This window comes from Chiloscyllium punctatum, chromosome 11, assembly GCF_047496795.1.
Source record: "Chiloscyllium punctatum isolate Juve2018m chromosome 11, sChiPun1.3, whole genome shotgun sequence".
Taxonomy (NCBI): Eukaryota; Metazoa; Chordata; class Chondrichthyes; order Orectolobiformes; family Hemiscylliidae; genus Chiloscyllium; species Chiloscyllium punctatum.
In genome coordinates this window covers 68,729,822-68,757,261 of record NC_092749.1, presented here as the reverse complement: position 1 = coordinate 68,757,261, position 27,440 = coordinate 68,729,822, and the positions used below count along the sequence as shown (strand labels likewise).

General features: G+C 41.1%; 1 protein-coding gene and 1 long non-coding RNA gene across 2 annotated transcripts in view; one reads left to right on the top strand and one right to left on the bottom strand.

The window, feature by feature from the left end:
• LOC140483070 (poly(A) polymerase gamma-like) overlaps positions 1–7,840 on the bottom strand; it is a 41,155-nt gene extending 33,315 nt beyond the window's left edge. Inside the window, exons 1-3 of the mRNA XM_072580987.1 lie at positions 7,670–7,840; positions 2,831–3,001; positions 2,670–2,736 (exon numbers count right to left, since the gene is read on the bottom strand). Of these exons, the coding sequence (XP_072437088.1) occupies positions 2,670–2,736; positions 2,831–3,001; positions 7,670–7,686 (255 nt within the window). The 5' untranslated portion in view covers positions 7,687–7,840. The remainder of the gene's footprint in view (positions 1–2,669; positions 2,737–2,830; positions 3,002–7,669) is intronic.
• An 85-nt stretch (positions 7,841–7,925) lies between these two features.
• LOC140483069 (uncharacterized) lies at positions 7,926–25,764 on the top strand. Its single transcript, XR_011961880.1, has 2 exons — positions 7,926–8,210; positions 23,619–25,764. It is a non-coding gene; the product is annotated as an uncharacterized lncRNA (long non-coding RNA).
• The last annotated feature ends 1,676 nt before the right edge of the window (positions 25,765–27,440 follow it).

Below are 27,440 nucleotides of genomic sequence, written 5' to 3'. Positions count from 1 at the left end.
TGCAGAAAACAAACTTACTTTTGTGACAGCAGCTGCTTAAACTATTTACAAGTAAGCTATCAAAGCTAAACTATGCTTTCATCATGAGAGCCATAAGACAGAAGAGCCAAACTAGGCTGTTCAGCCCATGGAGTCTGCTCTGCCATTCAAGATGATCATGGTTAAAAATAATAATCCTCAATTCCATTTTTCTGCCTTTTCCCCATAACTCTTGATTCCCTTATCAACTAGAATTTTGTCTATTTCAGCCTTGAAGACCCAGCCTCAATAGCCCTCTGCAGTAAAAACAAATTCCACCTACTCTTGCTCTTGACCCTTATTCTGATTAGGACTTCTGCACCTGGATTCTCCCATAAGAGAAAATAACATTTCCAATACCCTGTCATGTCCTCTAAGAATCTTGTTCATTTCAGTAAAGTCAATAAAACTTTTCACAGTATTCTAGCTGTGGTCTAACTAATGCCTTGTACAACTTTAGCAATACTCCCTACCTTTATACTCCATTCCCTTTGCCTTCCCTACTACCCACCAAATTTGAATGCTAATGCTTTGAGATTCATGGACTCCCAAATCCCTCTGTTTCATAGTTTTCTACAGTCTTTCTCCATTTAAATAATAGTCAGCTCTTCTATTCTTCCTGTTAAAGTGAATAACTGGACCATTTTTCACATTAAACACCATCTGTCAAGTTTTGCCCTCTCACTTAACCAGTCTATAGTCTTCAGCAGACGCCTTCATCCTCACCTCTTGCCTTTCTGCCTTTTTATGTCATTTTTTGAATCTAATTTGATGCGTGAAAATACCCCCTCTATTGAGGGAAATACAACCTTCACCAAACAAAACATCAAATTTTACAAAGTTGTAGAGCATTTGACAGAAGAAAACACTATTTCAATGGAGGAAATTTGAAATGAAAATTATGAAAGGTGTCTGATTGATTTTGAAAATATTGGCATACAGAGTTGGCTACTTTTTTGAAGTGTCGTAAATAAAAAATCTAGGTCAGATAGTACTTCCGGGCCTAATCCAGTATATGTCAGAGAGCAGGTACCCCTGGAGAGATAATGGAAGTAGTTGATACTGAGCTACGTTTTTGGGAGCTTTAGATAAGACTAGGCTGGAATCAGAAGAAAACCGTTTCTCTCCTGAAAAAAAACCAAAAAAGGATGAGAGAACAGTTCAAGGAAAGCACAGTTACTTCAGTAAAGGAGTTTAATTTGAGCATGTTCCAGACCAGGAGTGTTCGATTGGAGGTCAGCAGGTGATTGAAAAGTTGAAACTTGCAGATAAGAATATCCATATAAGGCTTCACACAAAAAAAAATAAAATTATCAGAGGCATGCATAGCGTGGATAGTTAGAGTCTTTTTCCCAGGGTGGAAATGCTAAAATAGTCGGGGGAATGGGTTTAAGGGGAGAGGGAAGAAGTTTAAAAAGGCGACGAGAGAGGAATGTTTTTCTTAGAGGGTGGTAGATGCCTGGAACATGCTGCCAGGTAGAAAGCAGAAGTAGGCAGACGCAGACAATAAAATTTAAGAGGCATTTAGACAGACACATGATCAGGCAGAAAATAGAGGGATATGGACCATATGCAAGCAGATGGGACTAGTTTAGAATGGCATCACGTTCAGCATGACATCACGTTCAGCATAGACATGCTGGGTCAATGGGCCAGTTACTGTGTCAAAAAGTATGTACTAGAAAAACACAGCAGGTCAGGCAGCATCTGAGGAGCAGGGGGGGGCGTGCATCAAACATCCCCAGAGATGTTCAGTGAAACGTTCCGCGAGTTGTGTTCTGTTGCTCAAAATTTGGTTTCCTCTACATTGGGGACACAGAACGCTAAATCACAGAACGTTTCAGTGAACATCTCTGGGACACACACACACACCAAACAACCCCATTGTCCTGTGGCCGACAACTTTAACTCCCCCTCCCACTCCAAGTGCATGCAAGTCGTGGGCCTCCTCCACTGCCAAGTCCAAGCCACTTGTTGACTGGAAGTAGAATGCCTCATCTTCCGCCTTAGGAATCTCCAACCACATGGCATCAGCGTTGACTTCATCAGTTTTCTCTCTCTCTCACCCCACCACACACCCCCCAACCTCAGCCCAGATACAACAACTCTGCATCGCCCTCCGATTGTCCTACCTGCCCAGACTTTCTCCTACGGCTTGTTACTGTGCTGTACTATTCTATGAAGGAACTGGGGAGAATCAGCAGCTAGATTTGATACAGTCAGGTAATTTACCTGGATTTCATCACAAAGGTGCAGTGAAACTTTGTTTTGCTGGATGTTTTAAATGTTTTTTCCTAACTATTCTACATCTTGATACATGTTTTCTTTTTGTCTTTTGTTTTAAAAACTTACACTGTGTTTAAATGGAAAATGTATCACGCAGCATTGTTTGACTGTATTTTGGTGACTGACCACCAACTAAAATACGAACCAAAACAAATGATCAGGAATTTGAATTTTCTTCTGGAAACCTACTTGCCCAATAGTATCATCAGCTAGGATAATAAGATACAACAGCATTACTGCAGCACTTCTTTGATAACTTCCTTGAGAAGTACTATTACAATACCAAGTATCCAATCCACCCAGATATCCATTGAAAACTTAAAAGTCACAAAATATTTCAGTTGAAGCAATAAAAGTATTTTTACCTTAAGTTCGCTGATTTCTGCTATCCATTCTTTAACTAAATTGTTCAATTTACCCAAAACAACTAATCTGTAATATTAAAAAAGAAACCATTAAAACTGTTCAACCAGAATCCAAACGATAAGTTAGTATATGCAAAAAACTACCATTTCGATATTATCACCTATGGTTTAATTCCTCTTCCTCTTCAAATACTCCAAATGGTTTCAAGGCTTCAATCAACCTCTGAGCAGAAATATCATCCACATCTTTGGGATAAGCCAGGCTAATTGGAGAAGTGATCCCATAATGCTTCTGAGCCTGCTGAGGCTGAGGCCCCAGCATAACACTGTTGCTGTAACAGGAAGTAAAATAGTATTATATACTGTACAGTGATCCCAGCAGCTCAAATCAAAATCATGCTGAAAACTATGGACTTAAGTTGAAGGTTAATGAGTAAAAGCAGTAACATCTTACTTGCACAGATAGAATCATACCCAAGAGTTTACTTATTTCAATTATTACTGCTCCACTGCCATTCGCAAGCGTTGACATACACTTTAAAATACAGTCTATTTCCAAGGATCACAAAACAGCCGTTTATTTATTCATAAAAATAGAACTGTGACTACTGGAAAGATAATTCAAGTGTAGATGCAGATGGCTGCTTATTGGGGCCACATATGAAGAGGACCTCCTGTGTAGTTGCAACCTCGACCAGTATCACAGTCTTTCGCTATGTCAAAAAAAACTGCGGATGCTGAAAATCTGAAACAGAACCAGAAGTTATCGGCATGGACAGGTTGGACCAAAAGGTCTGCTTCCATGCTGTACATCTCTATAACGCTATTATTCCAATTCTGTCTGCTTTACTTTCCTTTTTAGTGGCCCTTCTGTGATGCAATTGTAGGAATACTATGCCTGGACTGCTCTTGAGGTGTGTAATAACATCTCTGAACAGGATGATTTAGAAAAATAGGTTATTGAAAGAAAAATAATTTGAAAATATTTATTAAGAAACATTCATACCCAATGTGGGATTTAACTACATGTTCTTCGGATTGACAGTCCCATTTGTTATCAACTGAGCTAAACAGTCATATAGCAAAACTGTCCACAAAGACAAAACATGAATTGAAACAGTTCGTTTTCAAGGTACGATTACATGGATCCAACCTTTGGATGTCCAACTAACGTAACTTGTGGGAAACTGTTGGAGCATAAAACAAACTCACTGAATCCCCATATTATGAATTCCAGCCACCAACCAGAAAGGTGATTAGAAAATGTCCATGCATTGGTGGCCACTACAGCAAGGGCAGAGGTTACTCTGTATATGGCTAAACTCAATGAAGTTAAACGTAACATGCTTCACTCTCTATTGTGTGGCTTCTGCAGTCACATACTATTTATATTTTATATTCTGGCAGTACTTAATATACAAGCAGAATTTGCTCCTGCGACTGCCAAAACATTTTTAACTGATCTTGCTGAAGTTTTCTCTCCAAATCAGATTTACATCTTTTAATGGAGATCATTACAATTAACAATACGCATTGGTAAAAGATTTCTTCTCGGGACCTCAAATCTTCAGTGCGAGGTTTCTCAGTGTTACATCATTATAAATTTGTTTTATGCATTTTCTGTAACACTAAATTTGGACAATCCTCACATGCATTGCACCCTGTGCAGAACTACTGTGGTAGCAACAGTGCCATACTATAAAGTGCAGAATACTCATTCTTCATTGATGCTCATGGACAGTATTTCTGAATCTTCCCAACCTTTTTTTTCCCCCTTTGAAGTCTTCTATGTGGGAAGACTGTTCAGTACCTTAAAAGGACTGAGCTGCTACAGATAATTGTCAGATTTTCCAGTAGTTAGGTCATGGACATGTTCAAGCTATGCAAACAATTATGTTTGCAGTGGAGGAAATCTTGATTGAGAAAGATAACAAGCAACAATGAAAAATATAGTGGAATTGTTATCTGTGTTAATTATGTGTCTACAACACACATTCTACACAAGGTTGGAACTCTTGACCCATTTGAAAATCAAATGTCGGAAAACGTTACTTTGAAAAAAAAATTCAAGAGATGCGGTGGGAGTGAGGGGTAAAATAAAAAACAAAATCAAAATCTTTTCTTGTTTGAAGTGATCTATGCTGACCAGTCCACATCAGATAGAGGAAGACTGGGACAAAGAGCTTCCTAAATGCTGCAGTCAGGTTGGGAGAAAAAGAACAGATGAGAAGGTGGCTACAGATAGAACAGACCATCACACCCAGCTATGAAAATTGGCTTCTTCTGCTCATTTGCCTTTTGGAACCAGTAAGCCGCCTCTATCTATCATAGGAGAAATACTTTCCTGTCTGAAGGGCTTAGGCCAGAAATGTTGATTCGCCTGCTCTTCAGATGCTGCCTGACCTGCTGTGCCTTTCAGCACCACACTCTTGACTCTGATCTCCAGTTCTCACTTTCTCCTTTCCTGTCTATCTCTTCATAAACTACTCAAAAATGACTTAAGACTAAATCTTAAATCTTCGTTTTATTAAAAGAACTATGGATGCTACAGTTTAAAAAATATATATTTTGCCAGCATGTGTGGTGAGAAAACAGAGTTAATGTTTCAATTCATGACTCTTCATCAGAACTGACAGAAGAGTCACCACACTTGAAATATTAACGCTCTTTCTCCTTACAGTTGCTACCAGCAATCTCGGTCTTTGCTTAAATCTTTAATTATTTTTCTTTCAAAAAAAATTTGGAGAAATTTAATTTTCAACAAGTAATTTTTCCAGTGCCAGAAAAGTTGCACATTAATGAAGTTAACACACTAAAAACACAGTTCTAGCTCATTCGAAGGTGTAACTACAACAGTTTTTATAAATTTGGATGTCCTCATCAGTTCAGCAATATCTAACTAAGTGGAGCCCATGCGGACTCCAGTGAGTTCAATGAAGAAGCTGAGAGTAGTTATTCTGGGTTCAACCACACATACATGTAGCCAGACATTCATATCAGTTTCAGGGCAGGAAGGACAATGAGTGCTGGCAATTTTATTACTGCTGCAAAATCCTAACCAACAGTACAAAGCCAGAGGAGAAATGCATTTAACAGGACTGTGAAAATTCCAATGATACAGACAGAATTAGCTACTGAACATTTTTTCTGCAAGTTATTATTTAATCTGAAATTCAAACTATGAATTGCACCTTCAGTTAGTTCTGCAATCACATATTGTAGTAGACCTCTTGGCAGTAGTACATTCTTTCTAGAAACAGTAGATAACAACATGATAGAAACACCTACCAAAAGCAACATACTCACAGGAGGATACTTTCATCCTTTTCCAGCAAGGAATACTTTGGCTACATCTCAAATACATTTCACATTTTTAAAAAAATTTGCAACAGCGACAACTTTTAGCAAAGGTTAATGAAGCTCAAAAACTAAGTAAATTATAAACTGAAGTCCTATGTACTTCTGGTTTGGGAGACAGACCCAGTTAAGATTCCACAAAATGTGAAAAGAAATTGACTTAATCTGACCAGCTCTCAACCTATGCATTTTAAAAATAAGCTGACTTTAAATTTTCTTACAGACTTCTTCCAAAGGTGCCGCATACCTGGTACTGAGAGCATGCTTGTCAGGCTCAGCTTTGCTGGACTAGCCATGTGGTGTGCCTGGAGGATTCCCACATACCAAAGACAACATTCTCCAATCAGCTGAGCGCAGGAACCCGCACCATAGGAAGTTTCAAACTTTGATTTTCAGAACATATTTGTATCTATCTCGGAACAAGTAAGCTGGATCCCACTGCGTGGGAATTTGGACAGATCGAAATATAGAAGTCTCCATCATCTCCCCACACATTATTGCTTTTTTAAAAAAAACTGTCTAATTCCTCTTTACTACCAAAGATAAAAGTGATTTTTATGCATTACTAGCACACACATATTGCAGAGTTTCATACTCTAATATGGTAAAACTAAATAACTGGACAAATTGTTGCAGGTGAGGAGAATGCATTTTTACATAATGTACAATCCTTACACTAGCTGGTCTCATTTGATCTGAATAAAATTCAAGCAAAAAATGCCCAGCGCAACTTTTATCCCCTTCCCCATTAACATCAAAAAAGTTAATGCGCCAGTGCCAGTGACTTTAGATTCAAGCATCCAAAGTTAGATGCATTATACAATTGACTTCAGGCGTTTTCTTTTCCAATGCGGTATGCAAGCAATAACCTCAGACAAGAATTTCTGGACAGGCTTATCAAATATTTTAGAAGAGTTTCAGAGTCCATCAAAAACCTCTGTCCTCTAAAATGATTGTTCACTGGGCATGAAAAGGTCTGCAGTTATAAAGTACTTGGATAAAAAAAATTGATGAGATTAGATTTCCCACGTAAACGGAATAAGCGCGTAAGAGGCGGTATTCAAACTTTTGTTTTAAATCACCAGCTAGATGCGCTTTCCCGGAAAGCATGTTGTTTCCAAAAAGACACAGGGCGTATATCACAATACTTTTTCAAATGCGATCAAAAGTTAAATGTACTCATCCAAAAATAATCAACATATAGCCTACAGCATTAAAATTACATTTCCAGAGTTGCGCTAAAATTAGTTTAAAACACTTCACAAGTTTTCTCGTGCTTATTGCGTGAATGATCATAATGTAAAAAGTACCACAGAACAAGTTAAATAGGTTGAAATACTAACAACTGGATATTACAGCCAACAGTGCTTAGTTTATCCTGGGCGTATCGGAAACGAGGGTACGGGAAGAGGCTGACGCCTAATCAGCTATTCCACTCCCGTGAAAGGAAGAATACAAAAATGTCCAGAATCCATCCAGACATCGCAAAGGTTTGTCATCTTCCCATCAAAGACTCAGGCCCAAGCTATGAAGAGGAGGACAGGCCAGAGCCTCCCTCCACATGAAGAGCTGTGGCCACAGATCAACCCAACAGCAAAAGCCGGAAATCCAGCCCGACTCATACTCACGCATCCATCACTTACGCTGACATTTCTTTCATCTCCTCACGGCAAACAGCTAACCCTCCCAATTTATCGGTTTAGTCTCTTTTCTTTCCAGAATATATCCAGTCAGGAGGCGAAACTATTTCAGTAGCTCCCCAGAAATCTCATAAATACCGACCCACCGCCAACATGGCGGCCGAGCTGTCCCGACATGCAGTGCTCCAGCTCTCACGTCATTCTGCACCGGCGCAAACATTTCAACGTCGCGAGTCATTTCATACAGTACGCATGCTCGAGCCTCTAACGTCTCAGGGAACGGGGGAGGCTCAATTAATCGGTGTTTATCGGCCTAACGAGTGTAAAAGTAGGGAATTGGACTTCATAGCATCAGCATTTAGTGTCAAGACAAATCAGCGTTCTAGATAATAGTCATGACTCAATTGTAATACTGTCGTTTTTGAGTCAGAAAATTATGCTTTTAAGCTCTGTTCCTGAGTTGAGTGAAAATAGGCTGACACATCAGTGTTTTGCAATGGAGTGCTGCCCTTGTTGTATAAAACTTCTCTGCTCTCGGAAATGGGTGAGTTGTCCAAAATAACTGCTCATTTTACTGTCGTCAAATGGAGTAAGTACATTAGGCTGTTCACAATAGACAGAATACTGACTTGGAAAATTTGGAATATTATGTCTAACATTAAATAGAGTTATAGAACTGTGCAGTACAGAAACAGACCCTTCGGTCCAATTCGTCCATGCCGACCAGATATCCTAAATTAATCTAGTCCTTTTTGCTAGCATTTGGCCCATATCCCTCTAGACCCTTCCTATCCCATCACCCATTCAGATGCCTTCTAAATGCTGTAATTGTACCAACTGGTACTACTTTCTCTGGCAAATCATTTCATACATGCACCACCCTTTGTGCGAAAGGGTTGCCCCATACATCCCTTCTAAATGTTTACCCTCTCACCTTAAACCTATGGCCTCTAGTTTTGGACTCCCCTATGCTGGGAAAAAGACCTTGACAATTCACCCTGTCCATACTCTTCATGATTCATGAAATTCTTTAAAGTCACCCCTCTACCTCTGACACTCCAGGGAAAATATCCCGAGCCTATTTAGCATCTCCCTCCAACTCAAATCCTTCAATTCCAGCACATCTTTGTAAATCTTTCTGAATCCTTTCAAGTTTTACAACATCCTTCCTAAAGCTGGGAGACCAGAATAGAACAATGTCCTGTACAGCTGCAACTGACATCCCAACTCTAATATTCAATGCACTGACTAATAAAGGGAAGTTACCAAACACCACCTTTGCTACTCTGTCTATCCGTGACTCTACCATGAAGGAGCTGTGACCCTGTGCCTCAAGGTCTCTTTATTCAGCAATACTCATTAGGACCCTCTCATTAAGTGTATCCATCCTGTCTTGATTTGCAATATCAAAATGCAACACCTCGCATTTATGTAAGTTAACTTCCATCTGCCACTCCTCAGCCCATTGGCCCATCTGATCAAGGTCCCTTTATACTCTGAGATGACCTTCTGTACCATCTAATACACTGCCAATGTTAGTGTCATCTGCCAACTTTCTAACCATTCTTCCTATTTTCAAATATAAATTATTTATAACAATGACAAAAAGAAGTGGACCCACCACCGATCCTTGTGGCACATCGTTGGCCACAGACCTCCAGTCCAACAAAGTGTTAAATTATGATTGCACAGCACTTATTCAACAGTCCTTAGTATGGTAACAACTGAAGAATGTTGGCTGACATCCTCAAAACACACTTATGAAGCAAGTACAAATTGTGCTCATGTAGTACCTCTCCCGTACTGTTCTAGATCTAGCTCTGTTCCCATGTGCCCATATATTGTTGTACTTGGAGTCATTGAAATATACACATCATGGAAACAGACCCTTCGGTCCAACTTGTCTGTGCTGACCAAATATCCTAAATAAAATAGTCCCATTTGCCAGCATTTAGCCCATATACCTCTAACACTTTCCTATTCATATACCTATCCAGATGGCTTTTAAATGATGTAATTGAACCAGCCTCCTCCACTTCCTCTGGCTGCTCATTCCATACATGCACCACCATCTGCATGAAAAAGTTGGCTCTTAGGTCTCTTTTACATCTTTCCACTCTCTCACCTTAAACCTATGCTCTCTGGTTTTGGATCCCCCACGACCGGTAAAATACCTTGTTTCTTTACGTTATCCATTGCTTTTCATGATTTTATCCCTCAGTCTCTGACACTTGAGTCCCAGTCTAGCCTCTCAGTATAGCTCAAATCCTCCAACTCTGGCACTTTCCTTATAAAGCTTTTCTGAACCCTTTCATGTTTTAAAACATACTTGCGGGCAGTATTCCAAATGTGGCTGAACCAATGTCCTGTGCAGCCAGAACATGACCCCTCAACTCCTACACTCAACGCACTGACCATTAAAGGCAAGCATACCAAATGCCATCTTCACTATACTATCTACCCATGACTCCACTTTCTGGGAACTATGAATCTGCATTCCATGGTATTTTTGTTCAGCAACACTCCCCAGGATCTTGCCATTAAGTTAAAATTCATGCTCCTATTTACCTTTCCAAAATGCAGCACCTCACATTTATCTAAATTAAACTCCATCTGCCACTCCTTAGCCCATTGGCCCATCTGATCAAGATCCCATTTTATTCTGAGGTAACCTTCTTCGCTGTACACTAACCTCTAATTTTGGTGTCATCTGCAAACTTACTACCTCCAATGCCTACATCCAAATCATTTATATAAATGACAAAAAGCATTAGACAAAGCACTACCTCTGTCATCTACCTTTGAGCCAGTTCTGTATCCAAATAGCTAATTCTCCCTGTATTCCATGTGATCTAACCTTGCTAACCAATTTCCCATGAGGAACTTGTCAAACACCTTATTGCTCTGCCCTCATCGATCCTCTTTGTTATTTCTTCAAAAACCTCAATCAAATTTATGAGACATGATTTCCCATGCACAAAGTTGAATAACTCTGATCAGTCTTTGCCTTTCCAAATAAAAATGCAAAACCTAATCCTCAGGATTCCCTCCAACAATTTACCCATCACTGATGTCAGGCTCTCCGGTCTATAGTTCTGTGGGTTTTCCTTTCCACTTTTCTTAAATAGTGGCACCACATTAGCCATCCTTCCAGTCTTCCAGCACCTTGTTTGTGGCTCTCAATGATACAAACATCTCAGTGAGGGGTCTAGCAATCTCTTCCCTAGCTTCCCATAGAATTCTTGGGTACACCTGATCAGGTCTCGGGGATTTATCCAACTTTATTTATTTTAAGTCATCCAGTACGACTATCCCTGTAATCTAGACATTTTTCAAGATGTCGCTATTTATTTCACCACGTTCTGTATCTTTCATATCCTTCCACACAATAGACATTGATGCAAAATACTTGTTTAGTATTTTATTTGGGTGCTGGCTTTATTTTAAACTGTTGATGTTTCGCAAAGCGTGCATGCGCAAAACCTTCTATGTATGGATTTTGGTGTTACCAGGAGATGCAGCTGAAGAATTTCACAATAGTTACAAATCAGTAGGGCTTGCAATGTGGCTCACTCACACTTAGAGTCATAGAATTTTTACAGCATGGTGAAAGACTCTTCAGCCCATGATGTCTGATCTGGTGATCAAGCGTTTATCTATTCCAATCCATCTCAAAACCTCTTAAATGTCTTGATGATTCCTGCCTCTATCACCCTTTAGGCAATGAGTTCCACAGACCCACCACCCTGTGGGTGAAAATAAGTTTGCTCAAATCAATTTCCTGCTCTTTTACCTTAAAATTTTGCTTTCTTTATTGACGTTCCAACCATGGGGAAAAGGTTTCTCCTTATCTACCTTATCTATGCTCTTCGTTACTTTGTAAACCTCAATTAGTTCCCCCTTAAGCATTCTCTGCTCTAAGGAAAATAACCACAGCCAATCTGACTTGTTTCAGCGCAGGCAACATCCTGGTGAATTTCCTCTGCACCTCTTCCAATGCATTTTTCCTCTTGTGTGGAGATCAGATTGGACACAGTACTTTAGCTGTGGCCTAACTAAAGTTGTTTACAACTCTATCATGATTTCCTTGCTCTTGCATTCAGTGCCTTGACTAATAAAGGTAAATATTCCAAAAACCTCTTGACCACCTTATCTACCTGTCCTACTGCCTTCAAGATCAATGGTAATGCACAATGAGGTTCCTCTAATCCTCTGAATTTCCTAGGATTCCTACCATTCAATGTGTATTCCCTCGTCTTGTTATTACTCCTGAAATGAATCGCCTCTCACCTTTTAGGATTAAATTCCTTTTGCCACTGTTCATCTCATATGACTACTCTCTCTTTATTAAGGCCATCAGACATGGGAGCAGAAATTAGGCCATATGGCCCATCGATTCTGCTCTGCTAGTCAATCATGGCTGATAGGTTTTTCAACCCCATTTTCCTGCTTTCTCCCTGTAACCTTTGATCTCCTTGGCAAGAACTTATCTATCTGTGTTTAAAATGTATTTAATGACCTGGCCTCCACGGCTTTGTGGCAATGAATTCCACTGATTCACCACACTCTGAATAAAGAAGTTTCTTCTTATCTCTGTTCTAAAGGTCTTTCCTTTACTGTAAGAATATGCCGCTGGGTCCTTGTCTCTCCTGCTGATAGAACTATCTTCCCACGTACAGGCCATTCAGTATTCTGTTAGTTTCAAATCAGATCCCCCTCATCCTTCCAAACTCCATCGCGTATAGTCCCAAATTCCTCAAACATTCTTCATATGTTGAGTCTTTTATTCCTGGGATCATTCTTGTGAACCTCCTCTGGACCCACTCCAGGGCCAATACATCTTTACTGAGGTATGGTGCCTAAAATTGCTCTGAATACTCTAAATGTGGTCTGACCAGAGCCTTATAAAGCCTCAGAGGTAAATCCCTGTTTTTATATTGTAATTATATTGTTCTGAAGTTGAAGACTTTTCCTCGTCACATTTTACTACACCACCAATTTTCATGTCATTTGTGAACTTACTGATTATACCTTCTATATTCATTTCTAGATCATTAATGTACACTGCAAATAGCCAAGGCCCCAGCACTGATTCCTGTGATATACCACTGATTGCAGGTTTCCAATCACAAAAATACCTGGACATTCATCCACTTTCAGACCTGCTAAAATTGCTAGTACCTACTCTTCCTGAGTGCTAATTTGTTCAAGAATATCATATTCCCTCACCCTGATTTCTATACTGACACCGTCTTTCTCTACCATGAATACAGATGCAAATGTTCATTTGAAACCTAAGGTATGACCTCTGGCACCTTGTACAGATTGCCACTTAGGTCCCTAATACCCCCTATTTCTTCCCCTGGGTTATCCCTCTTGTCCCTCATGTGGACATAAAACATCTTTGATTTTCCTTAATATTGCCTGCCAGTGTTTTTTCATGTCCCCTCTTTGATTTCCAAATTTTTTAAAAGTGCTACTTTCTATACACCCCTTTTGACACCTGTTGTTTTGAGCCCATGGTATTTGCCATTAGCTTTCTTTTTGTTTTCTTATTCAATCCTATATGTCGCTTGACATCCAGGGTTCTCTGGACTTGTTTATCCTACCCTTCACTTTTATAGGAGCATGTAGACCATGCAGTCTCAGTTTTGAATGACTCCACTGGTTTGATGGGGATTTTCGTGCAAGTAGCTGCTCCCAGTCCAACTTAATCAGTCTTATCTTGTGAAAATCAATGCTTCCCTAACTCAGAACATTTATTTCTGGACTATCTTTATCTTGCCCCATAAGTACCTTAAATCCTACTGAATTATGGCCACTATCACCAAAATGCTTCAACTTGCCTGGTTTTATTCCCTAAAATTGGGTCAAGCACCAACCCCTTTCTTGTAGAGCTTTCTATATGCTAACTTAAAGTGCTCTCCTGGACACATTTCAAGAAATTTGCCTCCCCCCACCCCACCCCACCCCCCACCCCACCCCCACAAGCCTTTCACATTTTGTATTAGTTGACATTGGTAGGTTGAATACTCTAACATTATTCCATTATTATTTTTATGCATCTGAGATTTGCTCACATATCTTTCTATCTTTCCCTGAATGTTTGGGAGACTATAGTGCAAAATGCCCTTTTTCTAAAATTAATACCCATAAGACCACATTTGAGGGACCTTTTAAATTGCCATCCCTCTCTGTTTATTGTGACTCCATCCCTCCTGAAGGTTCTTTATCCCAGAGTATTGAGTTGCCAGTCCTGTCCCTTCCCCCAACCATATTTCCATGATCACAATTTCTTCATGTCTCGTTGTGTTAAGGAGCATCCTCAATTCATCTGTCATTTTTGCAAGACTCCTTGCATTAAAATAAATGCCGTCTAACCTTCCCATGCTCCCTTGTGTCTTTTGGTTTTATTCATTGATAGGATGTGATTGTTACTAGCTGGGCCAGCGTTTATCACCCATTCCTAGCTGCCTTTGAGAAGATCGTGGTGAGCTGCTGCCTTAAAATTCTGCTGTCTATTTGTTGTAGGTAGATCACAATGGAATTACAAAAGGATTTACAGAAATTTGACCCAGTGATACTGAGGGAACAGAATTTTTTTTTAATTTCAAAAATATACTTTATTCATAAAATAATTTGGTCTGTACAGTTGGACATGCCATACATATGTAAACATTCCATTTGTTTGCATACCGAAACAGAGTAATCATTCCTATTTACAGGTCTGTACGATTACATTTTTAGCTGAGGCGTCAGCAGAGCCCAAATGACTGCGTGGGCCCCCTGTTCTTCTTTAGACAGGCAGACATTACAAGGTGGTCTTTCCCCACCGCGCCTTGGTGGCAGCTGCCCCAAGCTTCAGCGTATCCCTCAAAACATAGTCCTGGACCTTGGAATGTGCCAGTCTGCAACACTCAGTCGGGGTCAACTCCTTCAGCTGGAAGATCAACAGGTTTCGGACCGCCCAGAGAGCGTCCTTCACCGAGTTGATGATCCTCCAGGCACAGTTGATGTTCGTCTCGGTGTGCGTCCCGGGGAACAGGCCATAGAGCACGGAGTCCCACGCCACAGCACTAATCGGGACGAACCTCAACAAACACCACTGTGTTCCTCTCCAGGCTGCTTCTGCGTAGGCACATTCCAGAAGGAGGTGTGTGACAGTCTCGTTTCCCCCCCCCCACTTCGAGGGCAGCGTGCGGTGCGGCTGAGAGTCTGGGCGTGCAATCCTTGATCCCCTTCACTGTCAGGAATGACCACCTGAAGGTGCTGGGTATTTGGTTCGGGGGGGCTGGGGCTTACGCCAAGTCTTGGGAGGAGCATATCAGCAAAGTGAGGCAGAAACTGGGCAGATGGAAGCTACGGCCACTCTCCATTGCGGGGAAAAAACCTGGTCATCAGGTGTGAGGCAGGCAGAGCCCTTCTCACCACCAGCCAAGCCATGTCTTGGTGCTTGTTGGAAAGTTCTGGCGATGAGGCATTCTGCCAAATGGCTTTGACAGTCTGCTCAGGGAACAGCTCGATAGGATCCGCCCTCTCCTTTTCCAGAAGGGTCTCAAGGACACTACATGCTGACCACTTCCTGATGGACTTGTGGTCAAAGGTGTTTTTCTTCATAAACTTCTTCATGAAGGACAGGTGATACGGAATGGTCCAACTACTCAGAGCGTTCGGCGGCAGCGAGGCCAGGCCCATCCTTCGCAAAACCGGGGACAGGTGTACGTAGTGACACTTGGTGTTTGCGTACTGGGGATCCACGCACAGCTTGATGCAGCCACACACAAAGATGGCCATCAGGGTGCGGGTGGCATTGGGTGTATTTTTCCCCCATTGCCCAGATCTTTGTACAGCGAGTCCCTTCAGACCCGGTCCATCTTTGACCTCCATATAAACTGGAAGATGGCCCAGGTGACTGCAGCAGCATAGGTTCTGGGAATAGGCCAGACCTGTGCCACGTTTAATAGCAATGACAGTGCCTCACACCTGATGACCAGGTTTTTTCCTGCAATGTGGAGTGGCCGTAGCTTCCATCTGCCCAGTTTCTGCCTCACTTTGCTGTGGGCGGCACGGTGGCACAGTGGTTAGCACTGCTGCCTCACAGCGCCAGAGACCCGGGTTCAATTCCCGCCTCAGGCGACTCTCTGTGTGGAGTTTGCACATTCTCCCCATGTCTGCGTGGGTTTCCTCCGGGTGCTCCGGTTTCCTCCCACACTCCCAAAGATGTGCAGGTCAGGTGAATTGGCCATGCTAAATTGCCCGTAGTGTTAGGTAAGGGGTAGATGTAGGGGTATGGGTGGGTTGTGCTTCGGCGGGTCGGTGTGGACTTGTTGGGCCGAAGGGCCTGTTTCCACACTGTAAGTAATCAAATCAAATCAAATAATCAAATACGCTCCTCCCAAGACTTGGCGTAAGCCCCAGCCCCCCCCCCCCCCCCCCCCGAACCAAATACCCAACACCTTCAGGTGGTCGGTCCTGACGGTGAAGGGGATCGAGGATTGGTCGGCACAGTTCCCGAAGAGCATGGCCTCGCTCTTGCCTCGAACTGGTCACATATGCACATGAGTCTGCGCACGGACAGTTGATCCGAGCAGAAAACGGCGACGTCATCCATGTACAGGGAGGCCTTGACCTGCAGGCCCCCGCTGCCAGGAATTGTCACCCCTCTCAGGCTTGCATCCTTCCTGATGGATTCAGCAAATGGCTCTATGCAGCACACAAAGAAGGCAGGAGAGAGAGGGCAGCCCTGCCTGACTCCAGATCTGACTGGGAACAGCAATATATTTCCAGATCAGGACCCTGAACGGCTTGAAGGAGAATTTGCAGATATTGGTGTTTCCATGTATCTGCTGTCCTTTCCCCTTTAGGTGGAAGTGTTTGAGAGTTTGGAAGGTGCTGCTTAAGTAGCCTTGGGAATTTTCGCAGCATATCTTGAAGATGGTATATGCTGCTGCTACTGAATATTGGTGGTAGAAAGAGTGGATGAGATGTCTATCCTGGATGGTGTCAAGCTTCTTGAGTGTTATTGGAGCTGCACGCATCCAGGCAAGTGGGGATTTTTTGAACACACCCCTGATCTTTGCCTTCTTGATGGTAGACTGACTTGTTTTTGTTTTCTTAACCAATCCTGTATGTCGCTTGACATCCAGCGTTCTCTGGACTTGTTTATCCTACCCTTCACTTTGATAAAAGCATGTAGACCATGCAGTCTCAGTTTTAAATGATTCCCTCTGATCTGATGGGGATTTTCCTGCAAGTAGCTGCTCCCAGTCCACTTGAGTCAATCTTATCTTATGAAAATCAATGTTTCCCTAACTCCGAACATTTATTTCTAGACCACATCAGAAGATGACTATGTAGCCTTCTAAATATAGTTGGATCTTCTATTATACCTCATCCCCTACCTCTACTCTGTATCTCATCCTCCAGCCAAATTAATTTAAATCCCCATCAAATGCACGAGCAAACTGCACATGTTCACACGCAGGAACCTCAATCTCAAATTAACTAAAGCCTGAAGGACAATACTTCTCTGATGTATTACACATAGCAACATCTCAGGCCTGACTGCCAATCAATCAGTGCAGCATTCTCATTCCATAAGTTGTTGTTTCTTTTGAATTTTGACATTCTTGTGTCTGTCTGATGAGTGCAAGACAAAACAGCTTTAAGAACATCTTTCTCTTTCCCACCAATGTTGTTTATTGTAATTTCAAGACTTCAAATTTAATAAGACATTGTCTGATGTATGTAGTGAGCTAAATTATGTTGCGATGCCAGCTAATACTCAATAAAGTCAATGCTGAAAATCCATATTGAAGATTTGTTTGGTGGCAGCATCAGGTTAGAGGTGGTGGAAATAATGGAGATGATCCTTTGAATATGGAGGCTGGTGAGGTGGAAAGTGAGGACAAGGGGAACTGAGTTGTGATTCTGGGAGTTAGCAGAAGTGTTAAAGCCTGAAGTGCAGAAAATGGGTTGGGCACAGTTCAACACTCTGCCCATTGTAAAGTTAGGGAATCCTTGAGTGAACATAAAGGAAGACATTTTGAAAGCACTATTGCAGAAGGTATCATAATAATCAAAACAGATGCATTGGGACCAGAGATATTGGGAGAATTGAACAGAATCCTTTATAGGAACAGAGAATGAGGAAGTGTGGTCAAGATAATTTTAGCAATCAATGAATTTGTAATGGATGTTAGGAGCTAGCTATCTGTGGAAGAGAAATCAAGGAAAGGAAGGGAAAAGTCAGATGGACCAGGTGAAGTTGAGAGTAGATTAAAGTTCAAAAGGCATTGATTAATTTTTCCAGTTCTGGACATGAGCAGGAAGCAACTTCAATTATAACTGGAAAAAGAGTTGTGGAATCAATCCTAAATAGGACAACCCCAAGAGCTAATGTCAGTGACAGGCCTAGAAACAATGTCTTGATGTTCAGTGGTGAGATCATTGTTCAAGAAGAGATAGGAAGAAAAATACCCAAAAGATGCTGCTCAGCCCCAGCAAGATATGGTTTTACTGGGCAAAAAAGATCCAGAAGAACTGTGGATGCTAGACATCTGATACAAAAACAGAAATTGGTGGAAAATCTCAGCAAGTCTGGCAGCATCTGTGGAGAGAAATCAGAGTTAACGTTTCGGGTCCAGTGACACTTCCAGTTCTGAAGATGTTCAGTTTTTGTTTCAAGGTTTTTCTGGTTTATTTTGGGCCTTTCGAAGGACTGCTGTGGGAGTTCTGCGTACTGCAGAGGTCCAAGAAGGTACGTCACTGTCTCATGGCAATAAGCACTGGTCTTGCCAGTAACACTCATCCCCAAAAAGTAATATTAAGAATAATCTGTGCCTTTCGTTGGAAGGAATAATTCTGCTTTTATTAATAATCAAGAAACCCTTCAAGTATGAGAGTTCCAAGAAATGTACCAACTCTGAAAGGACCAGATAATAAATCATTTCATGGAAAGGTTACTGTTGTGCTGATTGGTCAGTTTAGTCATACCTGAACAGACATGTTTGTATTTTAGTGGCTCATCATTGAACAATATTGATTAAAGCCTTTAAGCAAAAATGATCTGTTATCTTGGATAAGGAATGGTACCATGTACGTATTGAAGCACTTAAATTTGGATAAAATATAAAAATGAAAAATGTGGAAATCATATGCTGTAATATGTTCAAAGACATAAATGTCATCAGTGACCTAGATGACCATCTTTGTAGGCAGGGATGCCAACTACAGAAACTTGAAGAATGGGTTTCAGCTGAGCATATACAGAGCAGTGATTGCACCACAGCTTAAGAACATAAGACCATAAGATATAGGAGTGGAAGTAAGGCCATTTGGCCCATCGAGTCCACTCCGCCATTCAATCATGGCTGATGGGCATTTCAACTCCGCTTACCCGCATTCTCCCCGTAGCCCTTAATTCCTCGAGACAACAAGAATCTATCAACCTCTGCCTTGAAGACATTTAGCATCCCAGCCTCCACTGCACTCTGCGGCAATGAATTCCACAGGCCCACCACTCTCTGGCTGAAGAAATGTCTCCGCATTTCTGTTCTGAATTTACCCCCTCTAATTCTAAGGCTGTGTCCACGGGTCCTAGTCTCCTCACCTAACGGAAACAATTTCCTAGCGTCCACCCTTTCCAAGCCATGTATTATCTTGTATGTCTCTATTAAGTCTCCCCTTAATCTTCTAAACTCCAATGAATACAATCCCAGGATCCTCAGCCGTTCCTCATATGTTAGACCTACCATTCCAGGGATCGTCCATGTGAATCTCCGCTGGACACGTTCCAGTGCCAGTATGTCCTTCCTGAGGTGTGGGGCCCAAAACTGGACACAGTATTCCAAATGGGGCCTAACCAGAGCTTTATAAAGTCTCAGTAGCACAACAGTGCTTTTATATTCCAACCCTCTTGAGATAAGTGACAACATTGCATTCGCTTTCTTAATCTCGGACTCAACCTGCATGTTGACCTTTAGAGAATCCTCGACTAGCACTCCCAGATCCCATTGTACTTTGGCTTTACGAATTTTCTCACCATTTAGAAAGTAGTCTGCTTTTATTCTTTTTTACCAAAGTGCAAGACCTCGCATTAGTTCACGTTGAATTCCATCAGCCATTTCCTGGACCACTCTCCCAAACTGTCTAGATCCTTCTGTAGCCTCCCCACTTCCTCAGTACTACCTGCCTGTCCACCTAACTTCGTATCATATGCAAACTTCGCTAGAATGCCCCCAGTCCCTTCATCCAGATCATTAATATATAATGCGAACAGCTGTGGCCCCAACACTGAACCCTGCGGGACACTGCTCGTCACCGGCTGCCATTCTGAAAAAGAACCTTTTATCCCAACTTCTCTGCCTTCTGTCAGACAGCCAATCCTCAAACCATCCCAGTAGCTCACCTCGAACACCATGGGCCCTCACCTTGCTCAGCAGCCTCCCGTGTGGCACCTTATCAAAGGCCTTTGGAAAGACCAAATTCACTGGGTTTCCCTGGTCTAACCTACTTGTCACCTCTTCAAAGAATACCAACAGGTTTGTCAGGCTTGACCTCCCCTTACTAAATCCATGTTGACTTGTTCTAATCAGACTCTGCTCTAAGAATTTAGAAACCTTATCCTTAATGATGGATTCTAGAGTTTTACCAACAACCGAGGTTAGGCTAATTGGCCTATAATTTTCCATCTTTTGTCTTGATCCTTTCTTGAACAAGGGGGTTACAACAGCGATCTTCCAATCATCCGGGACTTTCCCTGACTCCAGTGACTCTTGAAAGATCTCAACCAATGCCTCCGCTATTTCCTCAGCCACCTCTCTCAGAACTCTAGGATGTATCCCATCGGGGCCAGGAGATTTATCAATTTTAAGACTTTTTAGCTTTTCTAGCACTATCTCTTTTGTAATGGCAACCATACTCAACTCAGCTCAACATGAGACAGAAAGGAAGTGGGTGACAGCCAGATAGTCCAGGAATTCCCTGAGGTCACACTTGCTGATTGGTTCTCTATTTTGGATACAACAGTGAGTGTTAGTTCCTTGGAGGAATGCAGTTAGAGCAGAGTTCATGGTGCCACAACAGCTAAAGCCCAGGACCTTGCAGGGCGAGTTGCTATTCAGATTCAGCTAGAACAAATACAGAGCAGGGAACTGGACGTAGAAAATTAACAAGTGACTCTGAAAGACAGAATAGGCAAAGATTACAAATTGTATAGTACAGGAATATGGCAGTATTAAAAGGTATACATGTAAAGCAGGGAGTATAACAAATCTGATCATCTGAGGACACATAAGGCATCCTGATATTGCTATAATGGAAAAGTGCCTTTAAAAAACAAAAAAATGGTTGCTTAACACCCTGGATATCCATTTTCAAGCAGGATAGAGAGGAAGGATCAAATAAAATGGGAATGTAGCATTATTGGTTAATGAGTCAATTACAACAGCAAAGAGAACTGATGTATTAAATTATAATCAAACTAGGCCAAATGAGTTGCGCTCTGAAATTTAAAAAAAAGGGCAGCCTCTCTTTTAAACATGTACTTCGGACCCCAAAATTGTGGGAGAGAGATGGAAGAGCAAATACAAAGACAAATTTTTGAGTGGAAAAGTAAGTGCAATAATAATTCAACTCTGCTAATACCAACTTATAAAGATTATGAAAGTCACAGAAGAAATACAAGTCTTGAACTACTTTTCGTCATTTATATAATTGGATGTGAATATAGGAGGTATGTCAGTAAGTTTGCAGATGCCACCAAAGTTGGAGTTGTCATGGACAGCGAAGAAGGTTCCCTCAGAGTACAATGGCCATTGGGCTGAGGAGTGGTTGATAGACTTTAATTTAGATAAATATGAGGTGCTGAATTTTGGAAAGGTGAATCAGAGCAGGACTTATACACTTAATTGTAAGGTCCTGGGGAGTGTTGCTGGACAAAGAGACCTTGGAGCGCAGATTCATAGTGCCTTGAAAGTAGAGTCACAGGTAGACAGGATAGTGAAGAAGGCATTTGGTATACTTGCCTTTATGGAACCATGCATTGAGTATAGGAGTTGGGATGTCATGTTGTAGCTATACAGGACATTGATTAGGCTACTTTGGAGTACTGTGTGTAATTCTGGTCTCCCTGATATAGGAAGATATTGCGAAACTTGAAAGGGTTCAGAAAATCTTTACCAGGATATTGCCAGCATTAGAGGGTTTGAGTTATAGGGAGAGGCTGAGTAGGCTGGGCTATCCACCATGGAGTGTTGGAGGCTGAGGGGTGATCTTAAAGAGTTTTATAAAATCATGAGGGGCATCAATTGGGTAAATAGACACAGTCTTTTCACAGTTTAAGGTGTGAAGGGAAAGATTTAAAGGATATGTAAGAGGCAGCCTTTTCATGCAAAGGATGGTGTGTGTATGGAATGAGCTGCCACAGGAAGTGGTGGAAGCTGGTACAATTACAACATTTAAAAGGCATCTGGATGGGTATATGAACAGAAAGGGTTTAGAGGGATATGGCCAAATGCTGGCAAATAGAACTATATTTACTTAGGGTACTTGGTCAGCATGGGCAAGTTGGACGAAAGGGTCTGATTCCTTGTTACACATCTCTTCGACTCTACTTTCAAGATAATTTATTTAGTAAGCATATAACAGGCCCAGTTAAAGGGCATGCATTTCCATATTTAGTTTAGGAATGGAAGCTGGGCAAGTGGATGAAGTAGCAGTGTGTGATACAGTGACCCTAATAACGCATCATTATGGAAAAGAACAAAGGTAGAACAGGAGCAAGAATCCTAAGTTGGGGGCTACAAGTTTTACAAAGCTGAGAAATGATCTGGCAAAATGGACTAGAGACAGCTATTTGAAGGAAGATAAGGGATAAATCAGTGGGAGTCATTCAAAAACAAGATTCTGCGGGCACCTTGTACATGTCAAACATGTAACATGTCATACATGTATTTAAAGCCCCCGATTATCTAGAAGCAGGAGCAAAAGTATAAATAAGAAAACAGATCAAGAAAGTTTATGACAGTCACAAAGAAAGAAATAGAGAAGCATAGAAAGTGCAGCAGTGAAGTAATATCAGAAATTCGGAAAGCAAAGAGAGAATATGAAAAAAAATGGGCTGTAAAGTTAAGGAAAACCACATTAAGAATAAGGAGATAATCAAGGAAAGAGTAAGGTCCACCAGAAATGTACAAGGCAACAAATACATGATGCAGATGATGTAGGCAAGGTTCTTAATGACTACTTTGTTTCTGTCTTCACAAGATAGAGGGCTGATGTAAAGCTAAGGATGAGGAGGAGTGTTTAGTATCACATATAATAAACGCAATGTGAGGAAAAGTATTAGAGGACCTCATATCCTTTTGAGGTGAATGAATCACTCGGGCCAGTTGGTTTGTATCCCAGACTGTTAAAGGAAACCACAATGGAAATACCAGATGCTCTGAATATCATTTCCAGTCGGCACTAGGCGCTGTTAAAATACCAGAGGATTGGAGGCCTGTGAACATGTACCACTATTTAAAAAGGATGCAGGGGATAAGCCAAATAATTATAAGCCAGTCAAGTTTGATTTTGGTGGTGAGAAAATTATTAACATCAATTCTGAGATATGAGATAAACTCTCAGCATGGAGTATCAGGGATAGTCAGTGTTGTTCTTACTAACCTAATTGAATTTTCTGAGGAAATACAAGAATGATTGATTTGGTTAATGTAGTGGATATTGTCCACATGGATTTTAATAAGGCATTTGACTAAGTTCTACAAGGCAGACTGGTCAGAAAATTAAAAGTCCATTAGATAGAGGCGAATGTGAATTGAAAAATTACTTAGAGACAGAAAATACAGGGAATAGTCAATAGATGTTTCTGCAACTGGAAGGCAGTTTGAAGTGCTGTTCTGAAGAAGTTATTCAACTCAAATTGTTAACTCTGTTTTTCTCTCCACAGATGCTGCCAACCTGCAGAATTGCTCCAGTTCCTACTTTTGTTATTCCACTGATTTTCCACAGAGCTCAGTGTTGGGACCCTTGCTGATTGTTGGATATATTAATCATTTGTAGTTAAATGCAAGAAGCATGATTGGAAAATTGACAAAAACTGGTCATGAAGTTGATACTGAAGAGGATAACTATCAACTTCAGAATGATGTCACTCACTGGTTTGGTTGAATGGGTGAAAAAGTGATTAATAGTGAAATTTGGAGAAGTGTGAGGAAATGTGCGTGGAGAGGGTAAACAAAGCTGTGAATACACAATAAATGGGATGATCAAAGTTTGTACGAAGATTTGTAGGTCGGGTGCTCGTTGTTGTGGTTCTGTTCGCCAAGCTGGGAATTTGTGTTGCAAGTTGACAGATTCAAACCACTATAAATGCTGGAGAAAAGATCACAGAAGCGCTTCACAGGAGGCTCCCAAGCACTGAGGATGTCACCTAGACAGGGGACGAAACGTCTGCAACACAAATACCCAGCTCGGCGAACAGAACCACATCAAATGGAATGATACTGAAAGAGGTAGAGGATGTGAGACCTTGGAGTGCAAGTCCACAGGTTATTCAAGGTGGCAGGACAGGTAGTAAGGTGCGAAATGTGCATCTGTTCTTTATTTGACAAAATACAGAATACAAAAATAGGATGAAATGCTGGAATTATATAAACACTGGTTAGATCACAGCTGTAGTTCTGTGTACAGTTCTGCACTGTATTAGAGGTAGAGCACAATGGTTGAAGAGCTGGTTTATGATCCAGAGTGTCACCAAAAGCACAGGTTCAGTTCTTGTACTGGCTGAGGTTTCCATGAAGATCCAACCTTCTCAACCTTAACCCTTGCTTGAGATGAGGTGATCCTCATGTTAAACTCACCATTGTCTTATTGTCCTCTGGTGACTTTACCTTTAATTGCTCTGGAGCTAGTTTGAAAAGATTAGAATGTCTTGGGACAGGAAACTGAGGGGTACAAAATTGTGAGGGACCTAGTTAGAGGAGACAGGAGAGATCTGTTTCACCGAGTGGAGAGGTCATTTACCAAGGAAAACAGATTTAAAATGGTCAAAGGGTTAGGAAATGTCATGAAGTAAAATCTTAACACAGTGTGTTTGAAATTTGCTACCCAGTTTAGTGATTGAATTAGAAATATTCAACTTGTTTAAAAGGTACCCGACTCTGCACCTGAAATGCTGTAATCTATAAGGCTATGGACCAAGTGCTAGAAGCTCAGATTAGAACAGTCAGCCAGTTCTTTTCCTTTCTTAGCTGGTGCGACAACAATGACTTGAATTACCTCTTTCTTTGTTAGTTTTGATTGGTTCAGTCAGCAGAAAGATATTTCCAGAAAGTTGAAGAGAAAATTTGGTGCATTTTAATTAACTTTATGAATTCTTGCCATGTTAAATGCCAAACATGAAAATAGACAATGTATTGGGGCGGCACGGTGGCACAGTGGTTAGCACTGCTGCCTCACAGCGCTAGAGACTCGGGTTCAATTCCCGCCTCAGGCGACTGACCGTGTGGAGTTTGCACATTCTCCCCGTGTCTGCGTGGGTTTCCTCCGGGTGCTCCGGTTTCCTCCCACAATCCAAAGATGTGCAGGTCAGGTGAATTGGCCATGCTAAATTGCCCGTAGTGTTAGGTAAGGGGTAAATGTAGGGGTATGGATGGGTTGCGCTTCGGCGGGTCGGTGTGGACTTGTTGGGCCAAAGGGCCTGTTTCCACATTGTAATGTAATGTAATCTAATCTAATGTAATGAATTGAACAAAACTTTAAATGTGCACCAGACGTAATGTGTGATTGTGTAAAACTCTGTTCCTGGAGGGGAATTGCTTAGGCTGGAGCATATTATAAATTGAGTTTTAATATATGCCACCATTCCAAAAACCTATTACCTTTTCTGGAAAGCTATAAAGTGTTACAAAATTTAATTCTGAATGTGTGTACAAGTATGAGTATTTGTTACAAAGTTTAATTCTGATTACATGTACAATTATATGAATTTGTCAAACAATTAATGAGGTATAGATAACAGTTGTACTTGCACATGACTGCAAATATGTCAGTGTTCACAGACTGAATTAAATAACTGCAGTATTGTTTTCAAATGTGTTTTTTGCTAATTACTAAAATGGTAATAGTAAAGCTGTACAGTGCATCATTTTAGATTAGCAATTATGATATCTAAAGAACCAGCAATCTTCCTACCAATTCTATTTGGTGGAATTGCTTTATGCAAACAATATATAGATGGAACAAGAAGAGGTTACACCCTAAAACCAAAAAAAAATCTGTCAACAATATAAGTAATGATAATCATTTAGGGCATTATCTTTGGGACAATGTTTAGCAAGCCTATTTTAAGTCTGGAAATAACTGTAACATAATGTTATCTGACAAGGGCATTAGCCCACTTATTTTAAATGGGCTCATGTTTCCAATGAATTAGTAAAGAATGAAATTTGTTAAGAGCTTGTACAGTAGACTTGCTCAAATCAATTTCCAGGTTTTAGTTTGTAGATAGAAATGAGCCAAAAAAGCAAGGATAATGGTATTTTGCAAAAATGGTGCAATAATACATTTCAGTGCAATTTACTTTATTGTATGTTTTGCAAATAAATTAGGAAGCTTCTCAAATGGAGACTATTTATTTAATCCAAATGTCATATTATTAAACTAATTTAATTTAGGTTGAATGCAGAATGTTGGTACTAGAAACAATTGAGGGCATAGTTTTATTCCACAGTTCCCCACATGGTGAGTTGTCCAGCTCGGGCATTTTATAAATAAAGTGTCAGCAAGCACAGTACAAAGGCTTGGAGACAAACCCGCGTGCATCACAAGCAGAATGGAGGCTGGGAATTTGGTCAATGTAGGAATTTGTTGAAACAGAAGAAAGGTATTTTCTCATGCCCAACTCAGAAGATTTGCACCTGTGGAATGAAGGTGCATATCTAGATAATTGAGTGTATATCTAATTATTTTTGTGTGTTTAATGATCTCTTTGTTTTGGTAAAAAAAAATTAGGTTGATCATTTGCTTGGGGTGGTGATATTTTTAGAAAAAGGTTGAAGCATACAAAGGGGTGCATGACAAATGTCAATTTGACTCTATGGGAGAATCAAATTGAATATAAAATATATAGAGAAGTGGAAAAAGAAATAAGGGGGGACAGTATGAGAATAGCTTGGAGTCCAAGATTAAAGGGGATCCAAATGTCTTCTGAAAATATCAAAACAATGAGAGGGATGTCAGAAAAGCCAGTTCCTGACGAGAATTAAGATCTATTGGTGCAGGCACCGGTCATGCTGAGGTACAAAATGAGTCGAGTCATAGAGATGTACAGCATGGAAACAGACCCTTTGGTCCAACCCGGCCACGCCGACCAGATATCCCAAACCAATCTTGTCCCACCTGCCAGCACCCTGCCCATATTCCTCCAAACCCTTCCTATTCATATACCATCCAAATGCCTCTTAAATGTTGCAATTGTACCAGCCTCCACCACATCCTCTGGTAGCTCATTCCATACATGTACCACTCTCTGCGTGAAAAGGTTGCCCCTTAGGTCTCTTTTATATCTTTGCCCTCTCACCTTAAACCTATGCCCTCTAGTTCTGGACTCCCTGACCCCAGGGAAAAGACTTTGCCTATTTATCCTATCCATGCCCCTCATAATTTTGTAAACCTCTATAAGATCACCCCTCAGCCTCCGACACTCCAGAGAAAACAGCCCCAGCCTGTTCAGCCTCTCTCTGTAGCTCAGATCCAGTTTTGTATCCAA